Genomic DNA, 23,328 nt, shown 5'->3' with positions numbered 1-23,328 from the left:
GCACGCGAACAGGGGAGAGAGCTCATCCTCAGTGAGACACAGCCAGAGTGAGTGTGGGTATTGGCAACTTGGTGCACAGTGGGAATTCAGTGCAGAGGGGAAGAGGTGCTCTTGGCATTTTTTTCTTTGCTAACCAACTTCTTAAATCTTCAGAGAGTGGTCTTGCCCTGCTGCAGCAGTAGAGGCTACAAGGGAAAGGAATGACTGGTAAGTAGTGGGTAAGGTCAGGTAAGCATTTACTACTTTTATCGCTTGTAGTTTATGTGGTTTTGTGGTTTATAGTTTGTATATTCTGTAGTAACGAGGATCAGGAAAGAAGGGCCCTAGAGTAATTGATTTAAAAGATTTAATTTAAAGGGATAAGTCATGGCAGGAGAGCTCAAATCCATGGTACACTCCTCGTGCTCCAAGTGGGAAGCCGGGAACATTTCCAGTGCCTGGGACCAGCATGTGTGGAGGAAGCGTGTCCAGCTGCAGCTCCTGGAAGCTCGGGTTTCCGAGTTGGAATGGCAGCTGGGGACACTGTGGAGCATCCGCGAGTCTGAGAGCATCGTGGGTAGTACGTTTAGAGAGGTGGTCACACCACAGCTGAAGGGACTTGAAGGAAGGGAATGGGTGACCACCAGGCAGTCCAAGAGAAACAGGCAGGTAGTTCAGGAGTCCCCTGGGGTCCCGCTTGAAAATCGGTATTCCAGTTTGGAAGCTGATGAGGGTGCTGGTTCCTCCAGGGAGTACAGACAGAGCCAAGCTTCTGGCACCACAAGCAGCCTGTCTGTACAGGAGGGGAGGAAGAAAGGAAGAGCAATAGTAATAGGGGATTCTATAGTCAGGGGAACAGGTAGGCGCTACTGTGGCCGTCAACATGACTCCAGGATGGTGTGTTGCCTCCCTGGTGCCAGAGTCCGGGATGTCACTGAACGGCTGCAGGGCATCCTGAAGGGGGAGGGTGATAAGGCAGAGGTCATGGTACATGTTGGTACCAATGACATAGGCAGAAAGAGGGATGAGGTCCTGCATCAAGAATTCAGGGAGTTAGGCAGTAGGCTAAAAAGCAAGACCTCTCAGGTTGTAATCTCTGGATTACTCCCAGTGCCACGTGCTAGCGAGCTCAGAAATAGGAGAATAGCGCAGATGAATACGTGGCTTAAGAGTTGGTGCAGGAGGGAGGGTTTTAGATTCTTGGATCACTGGGATCGTTTCTGGGGAAGATGGGACCTGTACAAGCGGGACAGTCTACATCTGAACCAGAGCGGGACTAACATCCTTGTGGGCGGGTTTGCTAGTGCTGTTGGGATGAGTTTAAACTAATTTGGCAGGGGGAGGGGACACAGAATGTTAGCAGAATAGGAACACATCATAATACAGTAAAACAATCAAGTCAGAAGGAGTACAGCTGCATTAAGTTTCAAGGGAGTAAGGCAAGGCTGGATGACCTCGACTTTAATGCCAGGAGTATTACAGGTAAAACGGATGAGTTAAGGGTGAGGATTGACACGTGGAATTGTGATATAGTAGCCATCACTGAGATGTGGTTGAGGGAGGGGCAGGATTGGCAACTCCACATTCCGGGATATAGAATCTTCCGAGACAGGGGAGGGGGTAAAAAAGGAGGAGGCATTGCATTATTAATTAAGGAGTCAGTTACTGCAGTAAGGAGATGATATCTTGGAGCGGGCATCGAATGAAGTTTTGTGGGTAGAGCTTAGGAATGAAAAAAGGGGCAGCCACATTGTTAGGTGTTTATTATAGACCCCCAGGTAGTCAGCGGGAAATTGAGGAGCAAATATGTGCACAATTAGCGGAGGTGTGTAAAAACAATAACAATAGGGTAATTATATTAAGTGATTTCAACTTTCCCAACATTAATTGGGATAGACATAGTGTTCAGGGCTTGGATGGAGTGGATTTCTTGAAATGTGTACAGGAGAACTTTTTAGGTCAGTACATAGAGGGTCCAACAAGGGACAGCGCAGTGCTGGACCTAATTCTGGGGAATGAAGCCGGACAGTGGCTGAGGTGGTGGTGGGGGATCATTTTAGAGATAGCGACCACAACATGGTACAGTTTAAGTTTGTTATGGACAAAGAAATAGGCAAGTTGCAAAAAAATGTTTTGGATTGGGGGGGGTGGGGGGGAGCGGATTTTGGTAAAATAAGGCAGGATCTGGCCAAGGTAGATTGGGAACAGATACTAGTGGGGAAATCTACAGAGGAGCAGTGGAATGCGTTCAAAAAGGAAATGGGGAGGGTACAGGCTCAACATGTTCTCTCAAGGGTGATAGGAAGGAGTAACAAGCCCAGAGAACCATGGATGACACCAGAGATATTCAGGATATGATGAGAAGGAAAAGAGGCAACAGGTGCAAGGGAAGCAAATCAGCGGAGGCATTAGTGGAGTACAGAAAGTGCAGGGTGGAGCTTAAGAAAGCAATTAGTAGAGCTAAGAAGGGATATGAGAAAGCTCTGGTTGGTAAAAGTAGGGAAAATCCCAAGATATTCTATAAGTATATCAATGGGAAGAGGATAACCAGGGAAAGAGTAGGGCCCATATGGGGGCAATCTATGGGTGGAGCCAGAGGACATCGCTAGAGTGTTGAACGAATACTTCACATCCGTTTTCACCCAAGAGAATGAGAATGAAAGTATCGAACTCGGGAAGAGAGACTGCGAGGTTCTTGAGCAAATTGATATAGGGAGTGACAAGGTATTGGAGGTTTTGGCAGGCTTAAAAGTGGACAAATCTCCAGGTCCGGATGAATTGTGTCCCAGACTGCTGAGGAAGGCAAGGGAGGAGATTGCAGGAGGTCTGACCCAAATTTTTAATTCCTTTCTGGCCACGGGGGAGATGCTAGAGGGCTGGAGAACAGCTAATGTGGTTCCACTATTTAAGAAGGGTTGTAGAGATAAGCCAGGGAACTACAGGCCAGTGAGTCTCACGTCAGTGGTTGGGAAACTATTGCAGAAAATTCTGAAGGAGAGAATCCATCTCCACTTGGAGAGGCATGGTTTGATCAGGGATAGTCAGCATGGCTTTGTCAGAGGGAGGTCATGCCTAACAAATTTGATTGAATTTTTTGAGGTGGTGGCCAGGTGTGTAGATGATGTAGTTCATATGGATTTCAGCAAAGCCTTTGACAAGGTCCCACATGGGAGACTTATAAAGGAGAGAGAAAGAGAAAGAGAAAAAGAGAGGGGATGTGAGGAAAAACCTTTGTACCCAGAGGGTGGTGATGGTCTTGAATGCACTGCCTGGGAGGGTGTTGAGGCAGGTTGCCTCACATCCTTTAAAAAGTACCTGGATGAGCACTTGGCACGTCATAACATTCAAGGCTATGGGCCAAGTGCTGGTAAATGGGATTAGGTAGGTAGGTCAGGTGTTCCTCACATGTCGGTGCAGTCTCGATGGGCCGAAAGGCCTCTTCTGCACTGTGAGATTCTGAGAGATTCTGTGATTTGACCACTTACAGCCAAAACATTTGCTTAATTGTTGCAAGTACAAGTACTGTCCTACATTTGCTCGTGGTCTCCTGATTGTTAGTTATGACTGACTACTTTTTGGTAAAAATTGCACAATACTAACATGAAGCTCGGAACTGTCAAAGCAGTGTTCTGTTTTAGTTCCAATACACACTTCCAGAACTTTTTTTAAAAAATAGAATGTAGCAGTACCCAACAGTCTTGTGCCTACTAAAATAAAGTCTATGACTGAAACTGCTGTGAATTGTTAATGAAGAAGTTTCACTCCTCCCACCTCATTACAAAACTAATCCAGTCAACAACATTAAGCCAATTTTTAAGAACCATTAGTAATTGTAGCAGCAATCCCAATAAAGCAGCAAAAGCTATTTCTACTAACCGATCTTGAATATGATTGTACGATCATTATGTTCAAGATAAATAAGACATCAGAAAAATTCTGCCCAACCTTCATAATGAGTGAGCAAGTTATAAATCTCAATTTTTACATGGAATTCTGGAAACTACAAACATTGTTTGTAAACCCTCGTGCTAACAATCAAGCAGCAACATTAAGCACAATTACTTTTAGAAAAGCATCTAAATGCACACAAACTTACCACCTGCCCAAAGGAAATCCTTCCTCACCCAATCCTTACCAACATATACTCTGGCCTAACCAAATAGAAAAATCTTCATAAAGACAACATTTTCCACTGCCTTCTCTACCAATTTATGATGCTGCCCCAGCAAGGTGCCAATCCAACTACAGCATGAGTTAAAGACAATTTTCCAAATTTTTTAATGGGCAAAAAAAAATCATAGAATACACTTCAGATGCTTCTGGCTTTCAAGAGGGAGAACTCTGTCACCAAATTTTAGCTCAATCAGTTTGGAACCTAGTCCCTACAGCAATCTGTGACTGGAATTTCCTCTAAGTTCTCTAAATAAACGAGTGTACAAATATCCTTCCAAAAGACCATTTCAGAATTAAAGTCAGTGTTGCAACCATTATTGCTTCAACTGTTAGGTTTCCAGTATCCTTAAGACCCCACCAGTTCTAATACCCTTCCCTCCAATACGGCACAAAAAAGCACACTCAAACTTTAGCCAAATGCAGAGCTTGGCAAAAGTGATCACAAGATCAGACACGTTCCTCCAAGGGCTAAAGTACACTCCTCACATCAGGTGCCAAATTTACTTTAGTTCTTAAGAGTCATAAGGACTCAAAACATTAACTCTTTCTCTCCATAGATGCTGTCAGATCTGCTGAGTTTTTCTAGCAATTTTTGTTTTTGTGCCAAATTTACTTTGCCCAACAGAACCAATACCACTATTGTCAGATGAAGCATTAGCTCCAGAGTCTTGCAATATTTTGCAGTGCTCAGCCTGGGATAATCCACTAGAACTTGATTTCCACTTCCCAACAGGCTTTGGGAAATGTATTTCCACTCTATACCATCTTCAAATGACAGAACATAAAAGCTCAACATTGCTTCAGAAAATGCTGAAAGATAGCCATACCAGCTGACTGTTCAGCCAGAGGAGTACCTACTTTAATTTGCAGGAAAATACCAGGCAAGACTGCAGCCAATTCTTGCACACCCATGATACAAATTAACCCCTCAGCACAGCAACCCACCTACTGGCCATGAAGGGCCAAACAATGTCTGCCTACATTACACTTCCCCCTCCCAACCAAAATGTAGGATCATACTGCCTTGGCCTTAAAAGAAATAGTAGTGGACCATACAGCCCCCTCAAGCCTGCTTCACTATTCAATACAATCATGGCTGATCTTCTGCCTCAACTTCATTGTTCCGCCCTCTCCTCATGCACCTCAATTCCGAGTGAACAAAAATCTCAATCTTAAATATGGGCAACGATGGAGCAATGACAATCCTCTGCAGTAGATAATTCCAAAGATTCATAACCCTTTGAAGAAATTTCTCATCTTAGTCCTAAATGATCAGTCCCTTATTCTGAGACTCTGTCCACAATGTTCTAGATTCCCCAGCCAGGGGAAAACAACCTCTGTGTACCCTATTAAGCCCCTTCATGTTATGTTTCAATGAGATCATCTCTCATCCTATTAAACTTCATTTATAGACTCAACTCCTCATCATAGAATACAGTCTAGTGAACTTCCACTGTACTACCTCCAAGTGCATCCTTCCTTAAATATGGAGACCAAAACTCCACTCAGTACTCCAGGTGTGGTCTCACCACATACTTGTTTAATTGTAGCATGACTTCCTTATTTTTGTACTTCAGTTCCCTTGCAATAAAGGCAAAATTGCCATTTGCCTTCCTAATTGCTTGCTCTTAGTTGCAAACTAACTTGATGATGCTTGTATGAGTAATAAATCCCTCTGAACACAAGTTTCATACCTTTTAAAAATATATTGTTTTTCTATTATGAACAAAGTGAACAATCTTACATCTCCTCACATTATACACCATCTGTCATTTAATTTTCCACTCACTTAACCTGTCTATAACCTCTTTGCCACCTCTATGGCCTTCCCACAGTCTACATTCCCATTTAGCTATATATCATTGGCAAAATGATACATTATTCTCCATCTTTTGTAAATAGCAGAAGCTGGAACACCAATCCTTGCAGTATTCCACAAAGATACATCCTTCCAATATGAAAATGCCTCATTTATCCCACTCTGATTCATGCCCATTAACCAATCCTCCATCCATGCTAATATATTCCATGAGTCCTTATCTTGCCTATTAAGCTCTTTGTGTGGCAGCTCATCAAATGCCTTTTGGAACTCTAAGCATACTCTTCATCTATCCTACAGCTGTATCCTCAAAAACCTAATATTTGTCAAAGCCTAATATTTGTCATAAAGCCATGTTGACTTTGGCTGATCATACCATGTTTTTCTAAGTGCATTAAGACTTCCTTCGATTCCAGCATTTTCCTCAATGGCCCATGTCAGGCGAACTGTCCTGTAGTTCAGTTTTTTCTTTTCCCTCCTTTCTTGAAAAGCAATGTTAAAGCTGCTAACTTCTAATCTGCTGGAATGGTTCTAGGATCTAGGGAATTTTGCAAAATCATAACCAATGCACCCACATTCTCTGCAGCTACCTCTTTTAGAACTCTAGGATTTAAACCATCAGGTCCAGGGATTTGCCAGATTTTAAAGTCTAAGTTTCTCCAATAATACTAATTGCCTCAAATTTCTCATTCTTATGGTTACCCTCAATTTCTGTATGCAATTTGTGTCTTCTACTGTGAAGACAATATTTATTCATCATCTCTGCCATTTCCTTATTCCATATGTTAATTTCTCCCATTTTTGCGTCTAAGGGACAAACATCTGGTTTAGCTACTCGTTTTTATATACTTGTGAAAGGTTTTACAATCTGTTTTTATATTCGTTAGTCGCTTACTCAACTAACAAATGCGCAGCACCGACAGCCCAACCTATAACACAATTCTGACTGCAGATCCAATGCAGTTAGGGTGCACAGTGATTTCATAAATCATGCAAGACAATGACAAATAAAAAGGAGATATTTTATATTCCATGACTTCAAAATTAAAAGGTAGATATCATTTCTAAAAATATATAAACTAATTTAAAAATTAAGATTGAATGAAGCTCTAGTGAGATTCAGCAACTGCAGGAATGCACTCACCTTAATAGAGACTTCTGATACCTGAAGTTCATCAAGTTTTAACTGAAGATCTATCTTGGTTGAATTTGCTTCCACAAGTTTATCATTCAGTCGTTTCAAATCCTCTGTAGAGACAAATATTTAAATCCACAGGTCACAAGATTTCTCTGCCCCCTCCACAAAGTCTTAGTTATGCAAAAGCATGCACATCTCCAACTGGGTCGCATCTCCAATAATATCAGCTGGAATGACACGACTGAACTTGTTCTTCAATCACTAACTAGGAAACAAGAACAGAACCACAGACAGAAGCATTCAAATGGAATCAGATCCACTTCTCCAGATTCAAACCTGCCTCAGCGTAATATTGTGAGATATCATTTTTTTAAAAAATATTTTAAACTAGTAATTTTAAAATGCTGAATTATTTTAACAATTGGATCAGCAATTATTTCAATTAAAATGGCTGTGGATACTGGGAAGAGCATAATGGATTACAACATTATTTTTTCACCTCTCAGATCTGAGTTTGAGCCCAGAGTAAGGTCACTCCTAACAACAAAAAAACTGACCACAATTCAAAATTAAAATTGGCAACCTCACTATATCACTCAAGAGTAGTTGAGTCAATAAAGCGTAAGCATTTATACTGGTGTAGTTAGAATGCTCTAATAACTTGGATACAGTTTAGCTGACCCAAGGGTGTTCAATGCTGACAGTATCAACATGGATAGATACATTCATTTCATAAAGGAGGAATCATACTAGGTAATCCATGGCCTTCTATCCAATGAAATGGGCAAGTGTCACATCCCAACAGTAACATATCTAACTTTGATATCAAAATAAGGTGGGGGGGGGGGATATTAAAACCAGTAAGTCTTTAAATTAATTAAAGCCAAGTTGTCTGAGCATTGGTATCAAGTTACCTTGCTCTGTGGTGCAATTTATATTTCTTGCAGCCTAAAATCAGGTGAGTTTGATTTGTTACTTTGATTACACAATTTACTCAAGTTTTATATTGTTTTAGTCAGTGGCCCAATTTCATTTCACACAAGCAGACTCTCCCATGCACACTGAGAAAGACAGTCTCAGGAAGAGTTGTACTGAAGAAGCTGTTATAGATACAACTTCAATTTTCCGACTCAAAGTGAAGAGGATTCTAGCTTTCAAGAGGAAATAGGTACGTAAGTTTCAGGTAGGAAATATCTTTAAAATTAGTGATTAATCATTAAAACAAAGTTCGTAAATGCAGTTATACTTTACATAAATATCTGATTGATCTAAATTTGAGGCTTTAACGTATATTGCAGATCTTTCCAAAATCTTTTCCAAAAATATTTGTCTTCTATCAAAAGGGTAAACCAAGCTTGCATACCATTTAGGTGTTCCACTTCCTGTGACCGACGCTCAAGTGTCCTCACCAGTTCTCGTTTTTCATTATCCAACTCATCTTTTGTGCGTGAAAGTTGGTTCTGTTTTAAAATTTATAATAAAAATTAACATTCCTTTTTTCCCCCCTCTTATTTCTAAATCAAACATTCTGGGGGTTACAACTGACCAAAAATTGAACTGGAACGTAGTATAAATAGTATAAACGTAGTAGTATAAATTCTGTGGCTACAAAAACAAGGAATTCTGTGGCAACTAGCTCACTTCTTGACTCCCTTAAGTCTGTCCACCAGCTACAAGGCACAAGTCAGAAGTGTGATGGAATACTTTCCATTTAGCTGGATGAGTGCAGCTCCAACAACACAAACCGCTTAACACCATCCAGGTCAAATCAGCCTGCTTAACCAACACAGAGGCAGCAGTGTGTACCATCTACACTCACCAAGGCTCCTCCATCAATACCTTCCAAACCCATGACCTCTACCACCCAGATAGACAAGGGCAGCAAGATGTATGGGAACACCACCACCTGCAGGTTCCCCTCCAAACCACACACCATCCTGACTTGGAAATATATTGCCACTGGGTCAAAATCCTGGAGCTCCCTCCATAACAGCACTGTGGGTGTACCTACACCACACGGACTTGCAGCTGTTCATGGCAGCGCATCACCCCCTTCTCAAGGACAACTAGAGTAGGTAACAAATGCCAGTGAAGCCCCCATCCCATAAAAAGAAAAATTATACCCTGCAACATTTAATTCAGTCCGGAATTTTCTGCAGCCATGTCTCAGTCATCCCTACTATATCCAGTTTCTCCCACTGAGTGATTGCCTCCAGCTCTTTTTATTAGACAGATTGCTTTGCTGTGCAGACAGTTTCACTATTTTTAAATATAGATTTCCTTTCATTGTGTTTAACTATCTTCTGAACAGCTATAACTATTTATTCCCATGCCATGAATGTGCTCCCTTACTTAATTCTTTGCTATGGTCTCCTTTCATGTTATGTTTACATTTAGACTACATATGTTTTTTTTTGTAGATCCCCCCCCCACTCTTAACAGTTTAAAACCTTTGCCGCTTCCACTACTCTTTCCACTAGGGCATGGATCCCATCGCAGCTCAGATAGAGCCTATCCCTTTAGTATAGCTCCTTTATGTCTCAGTACTGATGCAGGTGTTCCATGAAATGGAAGTCTTCTTTCCCAACCAGCCCTTAAGCCAATTTTACAGGTTCTGGAATGCACTGTGCGTGGAGGCAGAGCTCATCATGGCTTTCAAAAGGGAAGTGGATAATTATCTAGAGAAAAAAATCTGCAGGACTCCAGGGAAAGGGCAGAGAAGTGGGATGAGCTCAGTTGCTGTTGCACTGACATGGACCAAATGGCCCTTCTGTGTTTTAACCATTCCATTCTATGATGAACTATACACAGACTTCAGTCATTTGAACAGCACGTCTTTAGCTTTTCCAACATAGGCCCCAGCCAAATCCCTCCTGTTCTTCCACCAATTTTTCTTCTTTCAAGGCCGCGAAATATGGTTCTCAAGCACTAATAGCACATTCTTTACATCTGAAATGAGGGAGTGTTAGAGTCCATGAGTCCACCAAAATTGAAACCACTCCGGTTTTCATACATTCAATCCCCAGCAGCTTCAAGACAGTGATTACTGGCAACAGGAATTTAGGCTTGCTTTACCACTTCTTCAGCAGAAACAGGACTGACCATAGTGCCTCACATATAGAGATCGAGGCCAGTTAATGCAAAACAAGTCTACTGTTTGATCATCTTAGTACATTTAGTTAAGTGTCCCAACAGGCCATGTATTTCACTGAAAGTGCCACAGATTTCCATTCAAAAACAGGGGTCAAAACCTTGACAAGTATAGGTCCAATAATACGAGATACACTGCCCATTGAATTTCAAAGCTGTTTGTTAGTTATAAATAGGCATGCAGTTAAACGCTCAACTGCAATTTTTTCTGGGGTAGTGCAATATATGTCCTGCTATTGCTTTGAAGAAATTCACCATTGCTTCCCATTATACAAAAAATGTATTTAAAAGAAAATAAAGCCAATTGCAGTTGAAGCTGGCCAGCCCCACCTGGAATTTTACAAGAACTAAAAATATAGGAAGGTATATGGGAATCAGATTAGCTTTTTGAAACACTAATAGCGAATAGCCTGTGAAGGCATTGCTGCCATAATTCAGAAATCTTTCACAAATTTCAGTTTCAAAAATAATTTCCTCACTATTTTAACTGTTTTCCTGGTTCAAACAAAACACTATCCAATCTGTGATTGTAATTTGGTAAACACAAACATCAAAAGTGGGTAAAAAGGCAAATTCCAGAAGAGGAAGAGATTGTTCTTGTACACAATGCTTACCTCAACACCAATCAGTTTTTCCTTAGCAGATCCTAGTTCCTCATTTTTTGCCTTTGTTTCCTTCAATTGTTCATCTACAAAAGGAAAAGAAAAGATATTGCAATCATGAAGGAGTCCTTAAATAATTGAAGGAAAATAGTTCTACATCTCCTGCTCAGGCAGTGCCAGTCTTCAATGAAGCAAATTTAATAATCAAAACCTTGCCACAAACGCGCAATGGTACTGTAGTTATTCACCACACTGATGGCATAAACTAATCTCCTTAAGACTTATTTCCCCTCAAACCAGCTCTTACCATATCTAGTATCGTAAAGCAACCTCCAAATAATTTAGAAATTAAGTTGTCATTTTACAAACTTAATATATGCACTAATACGCAATAATACTTACTAAGTGCAGAAAGTTCCTCACGCAGCCTTTGACATTCTTGCATCTCTGACACTAACTTTTCTTGACCCTGGGCTAGTCGTTTTTCCACTTCAAAATACTGTTGCTCTGAAATATTAAGTAAAAAAAACTTAACAGTTGCAGAAAAAGTATGCGCTAACATCTACAGTTACCATATATTTTACTAGATAACTGGTTAGGACAAATAATTTGTTGAGGTGCGATAAATTACATGTGACACGATTTACCACCTAAGTACCACATTTTTCCACTAAACATTCCAGGCAATGAAAATGATAACCTCTAAGGAAATCCAAACAATGAAATACAACAAATCATATCCTAAACTATGATTAACCACAAATCAAAGCTCACAGCTGTGAAATATTAAAAGACACTTGGTAAAGTAACTTTCATCAACATTTTCTGCACCGGAGTTATAGACTTAAAGGAAGTTCAGAATTACAAAAGGAACAGCAAGCAACAAAACATTAACTTATGGAAACGTAAAAGCTGAGCAAGTGGAATCCAGCAGCAATTACTTTCATTCTTAAAATTAATTTTCAGGATGTGGGCATCCCTAGCAAGGCTGACAGTTATGTTCAAGTTCCTGGGAAAAGTTGGTGGGTCTCCTTGAGCTGTTGAATACTAATTCAGAGCAGCCTCAGGGAATTCAGAGGGTAGTTATCAAACCAACTACATTGGTGTGGAACTGGAATCAAATAGGCAAGGTTGGGCAAAGATGGCACACTGCTTTGTCGAACACAGACATTAGTTAGCCAGTTGGGAATTTACAAAAAACTAACAGCTTCACGGCCACTTGTACCAATATCGGCTTTTGATTCAGATTAATTTAAAATCTGAATTTAAATTCTCAAATTTTAATGGTATATTTTAATGCACATTCCCTGCATTATTAGTGCAGAAACACTGTACTACCATACCCATTAATTTAAAAAACTTATTGGGTCTTCATTTGGTTGAAGTATTTAACAATATGATGCCAGGTTTATGACAGCACATGTATATCATATTTCCAGCACTAAGTCATTGGGGTTTGAAGCATTAACAAACCTACATTTAAATACTACCCTTCATGTTCTCAGGCCATCCCAAAGTGTTGCATTGGCCAATAATTTTGTAACCAATTGCAGTAGCTATAATAGCCAATTTGTGAATATCAAGCCTCCACATACACCAAGACATCAATCAGCTATTTATTTTGGTGCCGTTAGTCCAGAGGTGAACACTGGCCTGACACCAGAGTGCGATGCCATGGCATAAAAGGCTATGGGCCTAGTGCTGGAAAATGGGATTAGAATAGTTAGGTATTTGTTTGACCGGCGCAAACTCAATGGGCCGAAGAGCCTTTTTCCGTGCTGTAGACCTCTATGACTCCACTTCCCACTGTTCAAAAATGTGCAATTGGGTCCACAATATGCGCACTTGGGCAAGCAAATATGCTTAAATAGATTAAAAGTTTTGATCACAATTACCTCATTATTGCTGTGATGCGTCAGCCTCCATTATGTGCTCACATCTTGTAAGGGTTTTTAAACTTTTAACAGGCAAGATACCAAGACCATACTCATCAAGGTTGAGAATAAATATAAATCAGAATGCATTTTAAAGGTCTTTTGATTTTAAAATAAATACAAAAGATGAATCAAGATTTTTGCCTCTAATGTGGGCAGAAATTTCAACACGTTTTTAAAAAAATTGTTTTGTCTAAGTAACTCTTAATAAGCCAAATGGCTACCTCATTAATCACTCGTTTAAACAACTCAAATTTCCTACTTAAAAAATTGCATTTATATTCTATGGTATCATGCCAAAAGATGCAAAATTAATCTCAATCTTTTTACTTTTAATGAATAATTAAGCCATTTATACATACTTGAACTTAACAGCCCTGTCTACTCGCTCCATGCTGTGAAAATATGATTAATGCTTGTAAACAGCAGTGTGAAATAAATGAATCATCAAGGAAACTGGAAAGGATGGCATCTGATGCCAACCTACTTTCTAGATTAGATTGAGAACAAATCAAAATTCCTTTCCCGTAGAGATGAGATGTAGTGGCATCTCCAAATCATGACATAACGTAGCTGGCTAATAACTGCCTAAATCCATTAAACTGTGCATATCACACTCAAATCAGTTACTGCTGCAAGTTTACCCCGACATCAGATCCAGACAAACATCTTAATCAACAGGGTACTGAACTTCTGAATCAAGGTTCTACTTTTCATTTTATATTCTCAGCAACTACAAGAATTCTTTTTATTAATTCATGGGATACGGGCATCACTGGCAAGGCCAGCACTTATGGCCCATCCCCAATTGCCCTTGAAAAGGTGGCAGCGAGCTGCCTTTTTGAACCGCTGCAGTCCATGTGGTGTAGATACACCCACAGTGCTGTTATGGAAGGAGTCCCAGGATTTTGACCTTGCAACAATGAAGGAACGGCGATATATTTCCAAGTCATAATAGTGTGCGGTTTGGAGGGCAACTTCCAAGCAGTGGTGTTCCCATCTGTCTACTGCCCTTGTCCTTCTAGACGGTAGCAGCCACGGGTTTGGAAGATGCTATCTAAGGAGCTTTGGTGAGTTTCTTCAGCAAATCTTGTAGATGGTACACGCTGCTGCCACTGCGCATCGGTAGTGCAGGGAGTGAATGTTTGTGGATCGGGTGCCACTCAAACAGGCTGCTTTGTCCTCGATAGTGTCAAGCTTAGAGTGTTACAGCTGCACTCATCCAAGCAAGTGGAGAGTATTCCATCACACCCCTGACTTGTACCTTGTAGATGGATGATTTAACCAAGAGAACATTAAAAGTGACATTTTAACACCAGATCCACCCCCCCTCCAAAATCTTCCTCCACAACCTTTCCACAGCCAACACATCGATACACAAGAAACCAACCTTCAGTCATCCATTCTTCTTACGTCAGCCAGTCAACTAGTAAGTTAGGTTGAACCAACTGCCTCTTTCATTATCACTTACCTTCTTACATTGTTCATTTCAGCAAACAATTCCTATGCATTTTAGGAGGGACTGTTGGGCCAAAGCCACATGAAAAGTCATACTAAGTGATCAAAGGCAACATCAAAATAGGCATTGAGGTAGTAGAGTTTAGGAAGAGAGAATCCCCAAGAACATGATGGCTGAACATGACACCAATGGTAGAGCAGAGTGCATCAACACACAGCAAACTAAATTGAGAAAAAAACATGGATTCAGTTAGGAAGTGCTGTAGGAGATTGCAGAGGTTGTATGGAACCAAGCCATGGAAAGATCTATAAAGGAGAAAAAATTTTAAATGGCGAGTTAGGGAGCTAATGCAGATTGACAAGAACGAGTAAGTGCATCCTTAACTGGGATAATACAACCCTGACAAAATAAAATTTGAAACAATTCTTCATGGAAATGGCAAATTAAAATGCAAGTTTTGAAAAACAAAACGTAATAATACGATGTACAGTATTCCTTTAAAAATCCCTACGCCGACACTTGGAAACACAAAGGTCCAAAAGTCTCCGTTTCGGTGAAGCGAAATGGATACTCCGTCTCATCCTCATGCCAAGGGACGGCCTACCTCCCTCTGGATTCTAGCCAAGAGTGCATTTCCATCTATTACTCACCGCTATCAATTTTAAAACGCTCATATTTGGCTTTTAGGGTAATTACATCCGCCTCTTTATCGGTGATAAGCTTCTCCAGTTTGGCCACAGTAATTTTAGGAAGTTTGGCAAGTTCAGCACGATCGAGCAACTGCTGCAACACAGCCGCCGCCATGTTACCGTCTGCGCCTGCAACCTCCCCCTCCGTCCGCAAACCTAACAAGGCGCTTGTGTGACGTGCGGCGTGACAGGTTATGCATAGCCCTCTGGGAGTTATAGTCCAGCGCCGCCTCACTTCCCCCGTCTTTCGACAGAATAAAACTACAAAACCCGCCATACACCCTGGAATCATTGTGACGCACTGTTCCCCTCTTCCTCCCTCACCCCCAAGCGCTGCTGAGCTCTTGCAATCAGCGGGAAAACTCAAAGACCCGGAAAGGGGTTAGGAGAATGCAGAAAAACAGGGAAGAGCAATAATCCCGCGAGATCTTTAGTGCTCTCAGTCCACTATCTAATTGCACTTCAATTTCAATATCATTCGTTTGCATCCTCTGCAGCCAAGAACCAGAATCCCGAAGGGTGTGTTGCTTAACCAGTGACAGGATAAGGGATATCTCGGCGGCTGGAGAGGAATTTAGAAAGGGGGTGGCGGAGGAGGGTAGCAATTCCAGTTGTCGTGGTCCGTGCTAAAACGTAGGTAGAAACAGGAAGGAGATGCTGCTGAAAGAGTATCAGGAATTGAGCTCCAAATTAAAAAGCAGGATCTCGAGGGTAATAATCTCCGGATTATTGCCCAAAATATGTGCAAATTGGGATAGGAGCAGGTTCATCAGGAGAATTTATGGCTTGTGTGGGAAAGAAGGGTTATTTTTCATTGAACATGCGACAGAAAGGAACTGTACCAAGGGACTGGGCTCTATCTGGACTGGGATTGGACCTGAAAGGATAAATAGGAAGGTGGCAAAGGCATTAAACTAGTAAAATGGTTGGAGGAATCCTCTACAATAGACATAAGCAGCCTTAATGTTAAAAAAAACGGAAGGAGAGCAAGGAAGGACATTGATGGCAATGGAATGAATCGAGTTATAGTACATGAATCTAAAAAAGATGGTTAAACATAAAGCAATCCGGTTGCAAATCAGTTCAAATACCTGTACAGCAGTACACACGGGGCAGAATTTTTAGGTCGGCGTGCGCCTGACCCGATCAGATGCGAAATCGTGCGAGATGATGTCAGGTGACCTTCCTGACATCATACTGCGCTCGTGCGATATTTCGGACAGCGGGCATACACAAAGGTCGAAAGCATACCTGCCGACAATTAAGAGGCCAATTAAAGTTGTAATTGTCTCCAAATTTTCGTGGTCTGTCCAACTTTATGGTTGGCAGACAGGCAAATCAGCCAGGCGGGCTTTGGATTTTTCATGAAACTAATCAAAGAGTTTTCCGTTATTAAATTTTAAAAAACGTATGGTCAGAATTTTTATCATGTATATGTTGAGGACTGGTTGTGATGCGTGGATGTTATTTTCCGGATTTTAAAAACTTTATTTATTGGTTTTAAAGTCTTCAACTCCCTGATGCGGCTCTCCGCCTTCAGGGAGCTTTCATTCAGCGTTCACCCATTCCCGCGCTTATGTCAGCACCCCCTTCCCCCCCCCTCACCCCGGCAGCACTGAGCATTTCAGCGCGTGCTTCACGTTAATAGGGCAGCCAGCGTGAAATCATGGTCAGGGGCTGATCGTGGTCGGCGGTCCGTTCCCCAGCTACTCCCGGGCCCGCCGATCGCACCCGCACACCGACCTAAAAATCCTGTCCAAAATGTCCATGCTGGAGGGAAGCATGCATTAGAAGGAACCAGACATAGTATGGATTACTGAAACATGGCAAATAGGGATGAGAAATTTCTATCATTTGGCAGAGTTCTGATTTTTGGATAATGGAATTTCACACTTCTAATTTTTTTCCGACCTCTGTCTCCCCTCGGCCACCGCCGCCTCCAACACCAGCAAAGCCAGGAGAAGTGAATCTCAGGAAGTCTGGAAAATCTCCACCAATACAAGGCTGGGAGCAGGCTCCGGGGAGTCGCCGCTCATTCCACCAGGAGGGCAAGCTTTGCTTGCTGGAGCCATGGGGACAGGGTTCAACAAGCCAGGAGGGAGAGGTGGATCCTGGGTCTTGGCAAGTGGAACCCGTGGCACGTGGGTCCTGATGGGGTTTGGCAAGAGAGGGATGGGTTTGGGAAGAGGGGCTGCTTTGTGAGTGAGTAGGGGAGGATGGTTTAAAAGAGGTGCTGAGTGAGTGAGTAGGGGACAGGGTCAGGAAGAGGGGCTGCTGAGTGAGTGAGTGGGGGTCGTTAGATTTTTATCTACAAGGGAATCAAGTGTTATGGCAGCAGACAGGAAAGTGGAGTTAAGGCTACACTTAGATCAGCCATGATCTTCTTGAAAGTTAAATCAGCTTGATGGGCCAAATGGCCTACTCCTATTTCTTGCATTCTTATCTACTAAAACAGCAAAGACAGAGTTGAGGTCGGGTGCCTTCATATCACCTTAGCAAGTGTGCTGGTTGATGAGAAAGTAATAATACCCATAATCTACTCTGCCAGTGACACTGCTTTCAATATTGTTGAAATCTGCAATAAAAGTGCTAGTCCCCAATGGTTCAGTGGGTAAGTACATCATGTGATGTGACACTGTTGGATTAATCAAACCAGAAGGCTCTCAATTTACAGTGTGGTCTATAAAAAGTTATCCATTCTCAGGCACTGCAGCAAAATGACTTTACAATGGGCCTCTGACTATGGGCTAGGGAGTGGAAAAAATATTAGCAAGGGTTCCCACTTGTCCAAGCACACAGGTGAAGGATGACACTTTGAAGACTGCTGACATAACAGCTACTCTACTATCCAAAGTAATTCATTCACTGTACAAATACAACAACTTGGAACATCTGATAAATTCTGAAATCACTGGAAGGTCTTTGCTCTTAGGTTAAAAAGCAGTCTTCTGGGAGCATCATGTAATCATACCTCACACAGTTGACTTTCTAAAAAAGAAAATAGTACATTAATCATCAAAACTACCTATGTAATGTATGGTTCCACATCATAAAAGCATGACCAGAAAACAGTATAATCTAGGTGACATTTCTGTGCACTAATGAGACAGTACAGTATTGTCAGAGGAGCTGTCTTTTGGATGAGATGAGACCTTAATCTGCTCTCAGGCAAATGTAAATGGTCCTATTTTCTAACTTGGAGATGAGAATGAGTTCTCCCAAATGCCCTGGCCAATATTTATCACTCAACCATCATCACCAAAAAACAGATTATCAGGTCATTTAATTCATTGTTGTTTGCAGCATTGGCTGAGTGACAGGCAACAGGGAGTAGTGGTTCATGGATGTTTTTTGAACTGGAGGAAGGTTTGTAGTGGAGTTCCCCAGGTTTCAGAGTTGGGACCCTTGCTTTTCCTGATATATGTTAATGACCTAGACCTTGATGTTCAGGGCAGAATTTCAAAATTTTCAGATAGCATGAAACTTAAAAACGTTGTGGATTGTGTGGAACTTCAAAAGGACGTTGACAGGTTGGTGGAATGGTGGCAAATGGCAGATGAAATTCAATACAGAGAAGTGTGAAATGATTCATTTTGATAGGAAGAAAACAGAGAAAATATAATACAAAGGGTAATACAATTATAAAAGGGGTACAGGAACAGAGGGACCTGGGTGTATATGTAAATAAGTCATTGAAGTTGGCAAGACAGATTTTTAAGAGCGATTAAAGCCTATGATATCCTCGGCTTTATTGATAGGAGCATATAGTACAAGAGCAAGGAGGTTATATTGAACATACATAAGACACTAGTTCAGCCTCAACTGAAGTATTACGTTCAGTTCTGTGTGCCACACTTTAGATGTGAAAGCATTAGAGAGAGTGCAGCAAAGATTCATGAGAATGGTTCCAGGGATGAGGAACTTAAGTCACGGCAATAGATTGGAGACTTTAGGACCTTTTTCCTTGGAGAAGAGAAGGTTGAGAGGAGATTTGATGGATGTATTCAAAATCATCAGTGATCGGGATAGAGAAGATGGAGAAAAACTGTTCCCACTGGCCGAAGGATCAAGAATGAGAGGGCACAGATTTAAGGTAATTGGCAAAAGAAGCAACGGAGACATGAGGAGAAACTCTTTTATGCAGTAAGTGGTTAAGATCTGGAATAGACTGCCTCAGTGAGGTGGAGGCAGGTTCAATTGAGGCACTCAAGATGGAATTGAATTATCTGAGAAGGAAGAATGTGTAAGGTTAGGGAGAGAAGACAGTGGAACGGCACTAGGTAAATTGCTCATCCAGAGAGCCAGCGCAGACATAACAGGCTGAATATGGTAATTTGTGTGTGGAGCCAGAAGGTAGGGTTCTAAATGAATACTTTGTGTCGGTGTTCACAAGTGAGAGGGATAACATGGGTATAGAAATCAGGCAGAAGGACTGTGATATAATTAAAGAAATTAGCATAGAAAGGGAGGAGGTTCTAAGTGGTCTGGCAGGCTTAAAAGTAGATAAATCTCCAGGCCCAGATGAAATGTATCCCAGGCCGTTGAGTGAGACAAGGGAGGAGATAACAGGAGCGCTGGCAATAATTTTCAATACCTCTCTGGCCACTGGAGAGGTGCCAGAGGACTGGAGTACAGCCAATGTGGTACCATTATTCAAGAAGAGAGGAAGGGATAAACCGGGGAACTACAGGTCAGTTAGTCTAACCTCAGTGGTGGGGAAACTATTGGAAGCAATTCTGAAGGACAGAATTAATCTACACTTGGGGAGGCAGGGGTTAATCAAGGACAGTCAGCATGGTTTTGTTAAGGGGAGGTCATGTCTGACCAATTTGATTGAATTTTTCGAAGAGGTGACCAGGTGTGTAGAAAAGGGCAATGCATTTGACGTAGTCTACTTGGACTTCAGCAAGGCTTTTGATAAGGTCCCACATGGAAGACTGATAACGAAGATAAGAGCCCATGGGATCCAAGGCAATTTGATCCAGAATTAGCAGAGTGGCAGGAAGCAGAGGGTGATGGTCGAGGGATGTTTTTGTGACTGGATGACTGTGTCCAGTGGGGTTCCACAGGGATCAATGTTGGGTCCCTTGCTCTTTGTGGTATATACAAACGATTTAGACTTGAATATAGGAGGGTTGATCAGTAAGTTCGCGGATGACATGAAAATTGGTGGGGTGGTAAATAGTGAGGAGGATAGCCTTAGATTACAGGAGGATATAGACGGGCTGGTCAGATGGGCTGATCAGTGGCAAATGGAATTTAATCCAGATAAGTGTGAGGTGATGCACTTGGGCAGAGCAAACAAAGCACGAGAATACACAATGAATGGTAGGACCCTGGGAAGTACCGAGGATCAGAGGGACCTTGGTATGCAAGTCCACTGATCCCTTAAGGTAACGGGACAGGTAGATAAGGTGGTTAAGAAGGCATATGGGATACTTGCCTTTATTAGCTGAGGCACAGAATATAAGAGCAGGGAGGTTATGCTGGAACTGTATAAAGTGCTGGTTAGGCCACAGCTGGAGTGTTGTGTGCAGTTCTGGAATCTGCATTATAGGAAGGATGTGATTGCACAAGAGAGAGTGTAGAGGAGATGTACCAGGATGTTGCCTGGGCTGGAGAGTTTTAGTTATGAACAGAGATTGGATAGACTGGGGTTATTTTCCCTGGAGCAGAAGAGATTGAGGAGGGACATGATTGAGGTGTATAAAATTACGAGGGGCATAGATAGGGTAGACAGGAAGGAATTTTTCCCCTTGGTGGAGGGATCAATAATCAGGGGGCATAGAATTAAGGTAAGGGGCAGGAGGTTCAGAGGGGATGTGAGGAAGAATTTTTTCACCCAGAGGGTGGTAGGAATCTGGAGCTCACTGCCTGAAAGGGTGGTAGTGGCAGAAACCCTCATAACATTTAAGAAGTATTTGGATGTGCACTTGCAATGCCATGGCATACAAGGCTATGGGCCTAGTGCTGGAAAATGGGATTAGAACAGTTAGGTACTTGTTTGACCGGCACAGACTTGATGGGCCGAAGGGCCTTTTTCTGTGCTGTGGACCTCTATGGCTGTCTATAACTCTATATTAGCCTCCTTCTGTGCTGTAACAATTCTGTGATTCTGTGCTCCTTCACTTGCCTACAAGGATTACTAATCTCCAAAAGTAAGTAACTGGCTGAGGTACTATAGTAATTATAGTTTTGAGAAACATAAGAATAATCTTGTGAGATCACATGATCTGTGTAAACCAATGAGTTAGCAGTGCAGGGAACCTCTGGGGAGAGTTCTTCTTTAGTTATAGAGTTTGATGCACACATGTAGTTGCTGTCTCTGTTTTGTAAATAAAGTTAAATGTGTCCACCAAGAAAAGTTGCCTGGAAAATCAACTCGAGAACAGTTACATACTGGAGAGGTGAGAGGATCCACCTTCCTCCCTCATCGACCAGCACTGGAACAAATGGGCGATCAGCTGATGAACGCTGGTGACGAGACCGACATTTGACCACTTGTCACAGGTCAGAGACACATCGTGGGCGGGGCTGGGTCTCGCTCAGCCAATGGTTAACGAGGAGAGTACGATAAATTGCACATGCGCAGGCGAACCCATGTTAGGTGGTGCTGCTGCTGCTGCTTTGGTAGGAACGAATAACTCTGAGTTTATGGTAGGTAATCTGAACATTGGCATAGGTCTTTCGGAGTTATTGGACCAGTTAATTGTTGAATCAGTTAACGGCCAGTGTTTGATGGGCGGGTAGTTTAGCAGCCGCCCTCAGCACGTTGTGGAGGAAAAAGGGGATGTGAATGTGTCGAGCTGTCAGTCGCTGCTCCTCGCCTTCTTCGTAATCTGAATTTACTGTGTTTGTGATTTATTAGCTTAATCTTTCAGAAATGATCTCTATGTAAATGGATTTGCAACCTGTCTAACTTAAAACTAGCGCTGTTGGCTTTTTTTCCCTATTAATGAGGGTTGCTAACTCTTACCTAGGAATTTCTGCAGATTTTATGACGAGCATTGTCACGGGACTGAAATCATGTCATGTGGTGTTTGATCACTTTTTGTCCTTCTTTAAGCTTGTTATTGCATTTAACTTTAGTTGAATGTCTTACCAGTTCTAGCCCACTGCATAAAATGACTGACTTGTTTTGAGATGAATATTTTATAAATCAAAGAACACAAAAAATAGTAAGATTTATGGATGAGTAACGTTCAAATAAACATACTCGATGTGTCTACAGCAAGTCAATCACCGACAAACATCATGGATATAATTTTTTGCAGCTTCTAACTGAAAATTTTCTACACTTTTTTTTTAAACAAACACCGTTACACAATCAAACCTAATTAAATTCAGGGAGATAAGGCTCCGTTCTTGAGACTACTGTTACACATTAGATAAAAGCAAAAATGCTGCAAATACTCAAATTGAGAACTGTAGGTCTGGCGATGTCTGCGAAAAGAGTTAAAATCGAGTTCCTTCTGACTTTTCTTTGGAACTGAGGAGCGATAGAAATGTGATTGGTTTTATGCTGTTGAAAAGGGGGCAGTGAAGGGAGGTGGTACTATGCGGTTGAAAAGAGGGCGGTGGGGAAGTGAGGTAGTACTGTGTAAGGTCAGGGTTTGGTTAGAGGCTGGGGGGGAAGAGAATTAAATACCTAAGATGTCAGGGAACAAAAAGCAACGGGAGTGGTGAAGTAGTACAGCAGCTCTGCTACCATCTATGGAGAGAGTAACACTTGACGAAAAGTTGTCTTTTTCTACCCACAGCCATACTTCCTGAATATTTCTAGCATTTTCATTTCAGATTTCCAGCAACCTCTGTACTTTGCTCATCCTGCAATACCTTTGTCACGTTCTCTCTCTCTCTCTGTCCTTGAAGTTTGTATTGTGCGCTCTCTCCCAGTTGTGCTGTCAGGGCTTGGAGTTTCTTGTGATGGCGCCATCCTCAACGTTTGAAGCTTGGCAATCAGCGTGGAGACCAGCAGGGCTGAGAATGTGATTTGGTTGCAAGCCACGACAGCGAGGGTAAAATACATGCGTGGACCAGGCAAACCCCAAGACTGTTTGCCCCGAGTCGCTATCAGCAGCGCTCGGGATACCAGTTGGCCGTTCTGGTCGACTCCTACTGAAAGCCGAAGAGTCGGGAACCGTATTATTGATCCACTTAAGTCCAGAATATTCGTGTTAAGAAGGAAGTCTGGAGGAGCTAACTTTCGAATGAATCCATATTTCTGATAGCATAAAAATTCTGAATGGTAGAAAGTTCGAGGATTTTAGAAATATAAAACAATATAGCTGATGACTGTTGTGAAGTATGTTTTGTAACGCCAAAAAGTTTGATAAAATTAAACTTAGTTTTCACTTTGGGACGAGGCTTATGCAAATGGGTAGC

General features: G+C 41.9%; 2 protein-coding genes across 8 annotated transcripts in view; one reads left to right on the top strand and one right to left on the bottom strand.

Annotated features, from left to right (window-relative positions):
• tprb (translocated promoter region b, nuclear basket protein) overlaps positions 1-15,089 on the bottom strand; it is a 112,993-nt gene extending 97,904 nt beyond the window's left edge. For all 6 annotated transcript variants that reach the window (XM_078561392.1, XM_078561394.1, XM_078561395.1 and 3 more), the window contains exons 1-5: positions 14,905-15,089; positions 11,264-11,368; positions 10,874-10,947; positions 8,473-8,569; positions 7,116-7,219 (exon numbers count right to left, since the gene is read on the bottom strand). In XM_078561392.1, the coding sequence (XP_078417518.1) occupies positions 7,116-7,219; positions 8,473-8,569; positions 10,874-10,947; positions 11,264-11,368; positions 14,905-15,058 (534 nt within the window). In that variant the 5' untranslated portion in view covers positions 15,059-15,089. The remainder of the gene's footprint in view (positions 1-7,115; positions 7,220-8,472; positions 8,570-10,873; positions 10,948-11,263; positions 11,369-14,904) is intronic.
• Positions 15,090-21,531: 6,442 nt separating this feature from the next.
• The window catches only part of npl (N-acetylneuraminate pyruvate lyase (dihydrodipicolinate synthase)), a 69,904-nt gene continuing 68,107 nt past the window's right edge, over positions 21,532-23,328 (top strand). Inside the window, exon 1 of one of the 2 annotated variants that reach the window (XM_078561390.1) lies at positions 21,532-21,600. In XM_078561390.1, the coding sequence (XP_078417516.1) occupies positions 21,544-21,600 (57 nt within the window). In that variant the 5' untranslated portion in view covers positions 21,532-21,543. Of the gene's footprint in view, positions 21,601-21,708; positions 21,796-23,328 lie in introns of those variants that run through there. The other variant, XM_078561391.1, reaches the window with a different exon arrangement.

Source organism: Cetorhinus maximus, chromosome 17 (assembly GCF_964194155.1).
Source record: "Cetorhinus maximus chromosome 17, sCetMax3.hap1.1, whole genome shotgun sequence".
Lineage (NCBI taxonomy): Eukaryota > Metazoa > Chordata > Chondrichthyes > Lamniformes > Cetorhinidae > Cetorhinus > Cetorhinus maximus.
Note: the sequence above shows the minus strand (reverse complement) of the source record. Positions and strands in the feature narration are given on the sequence as shown.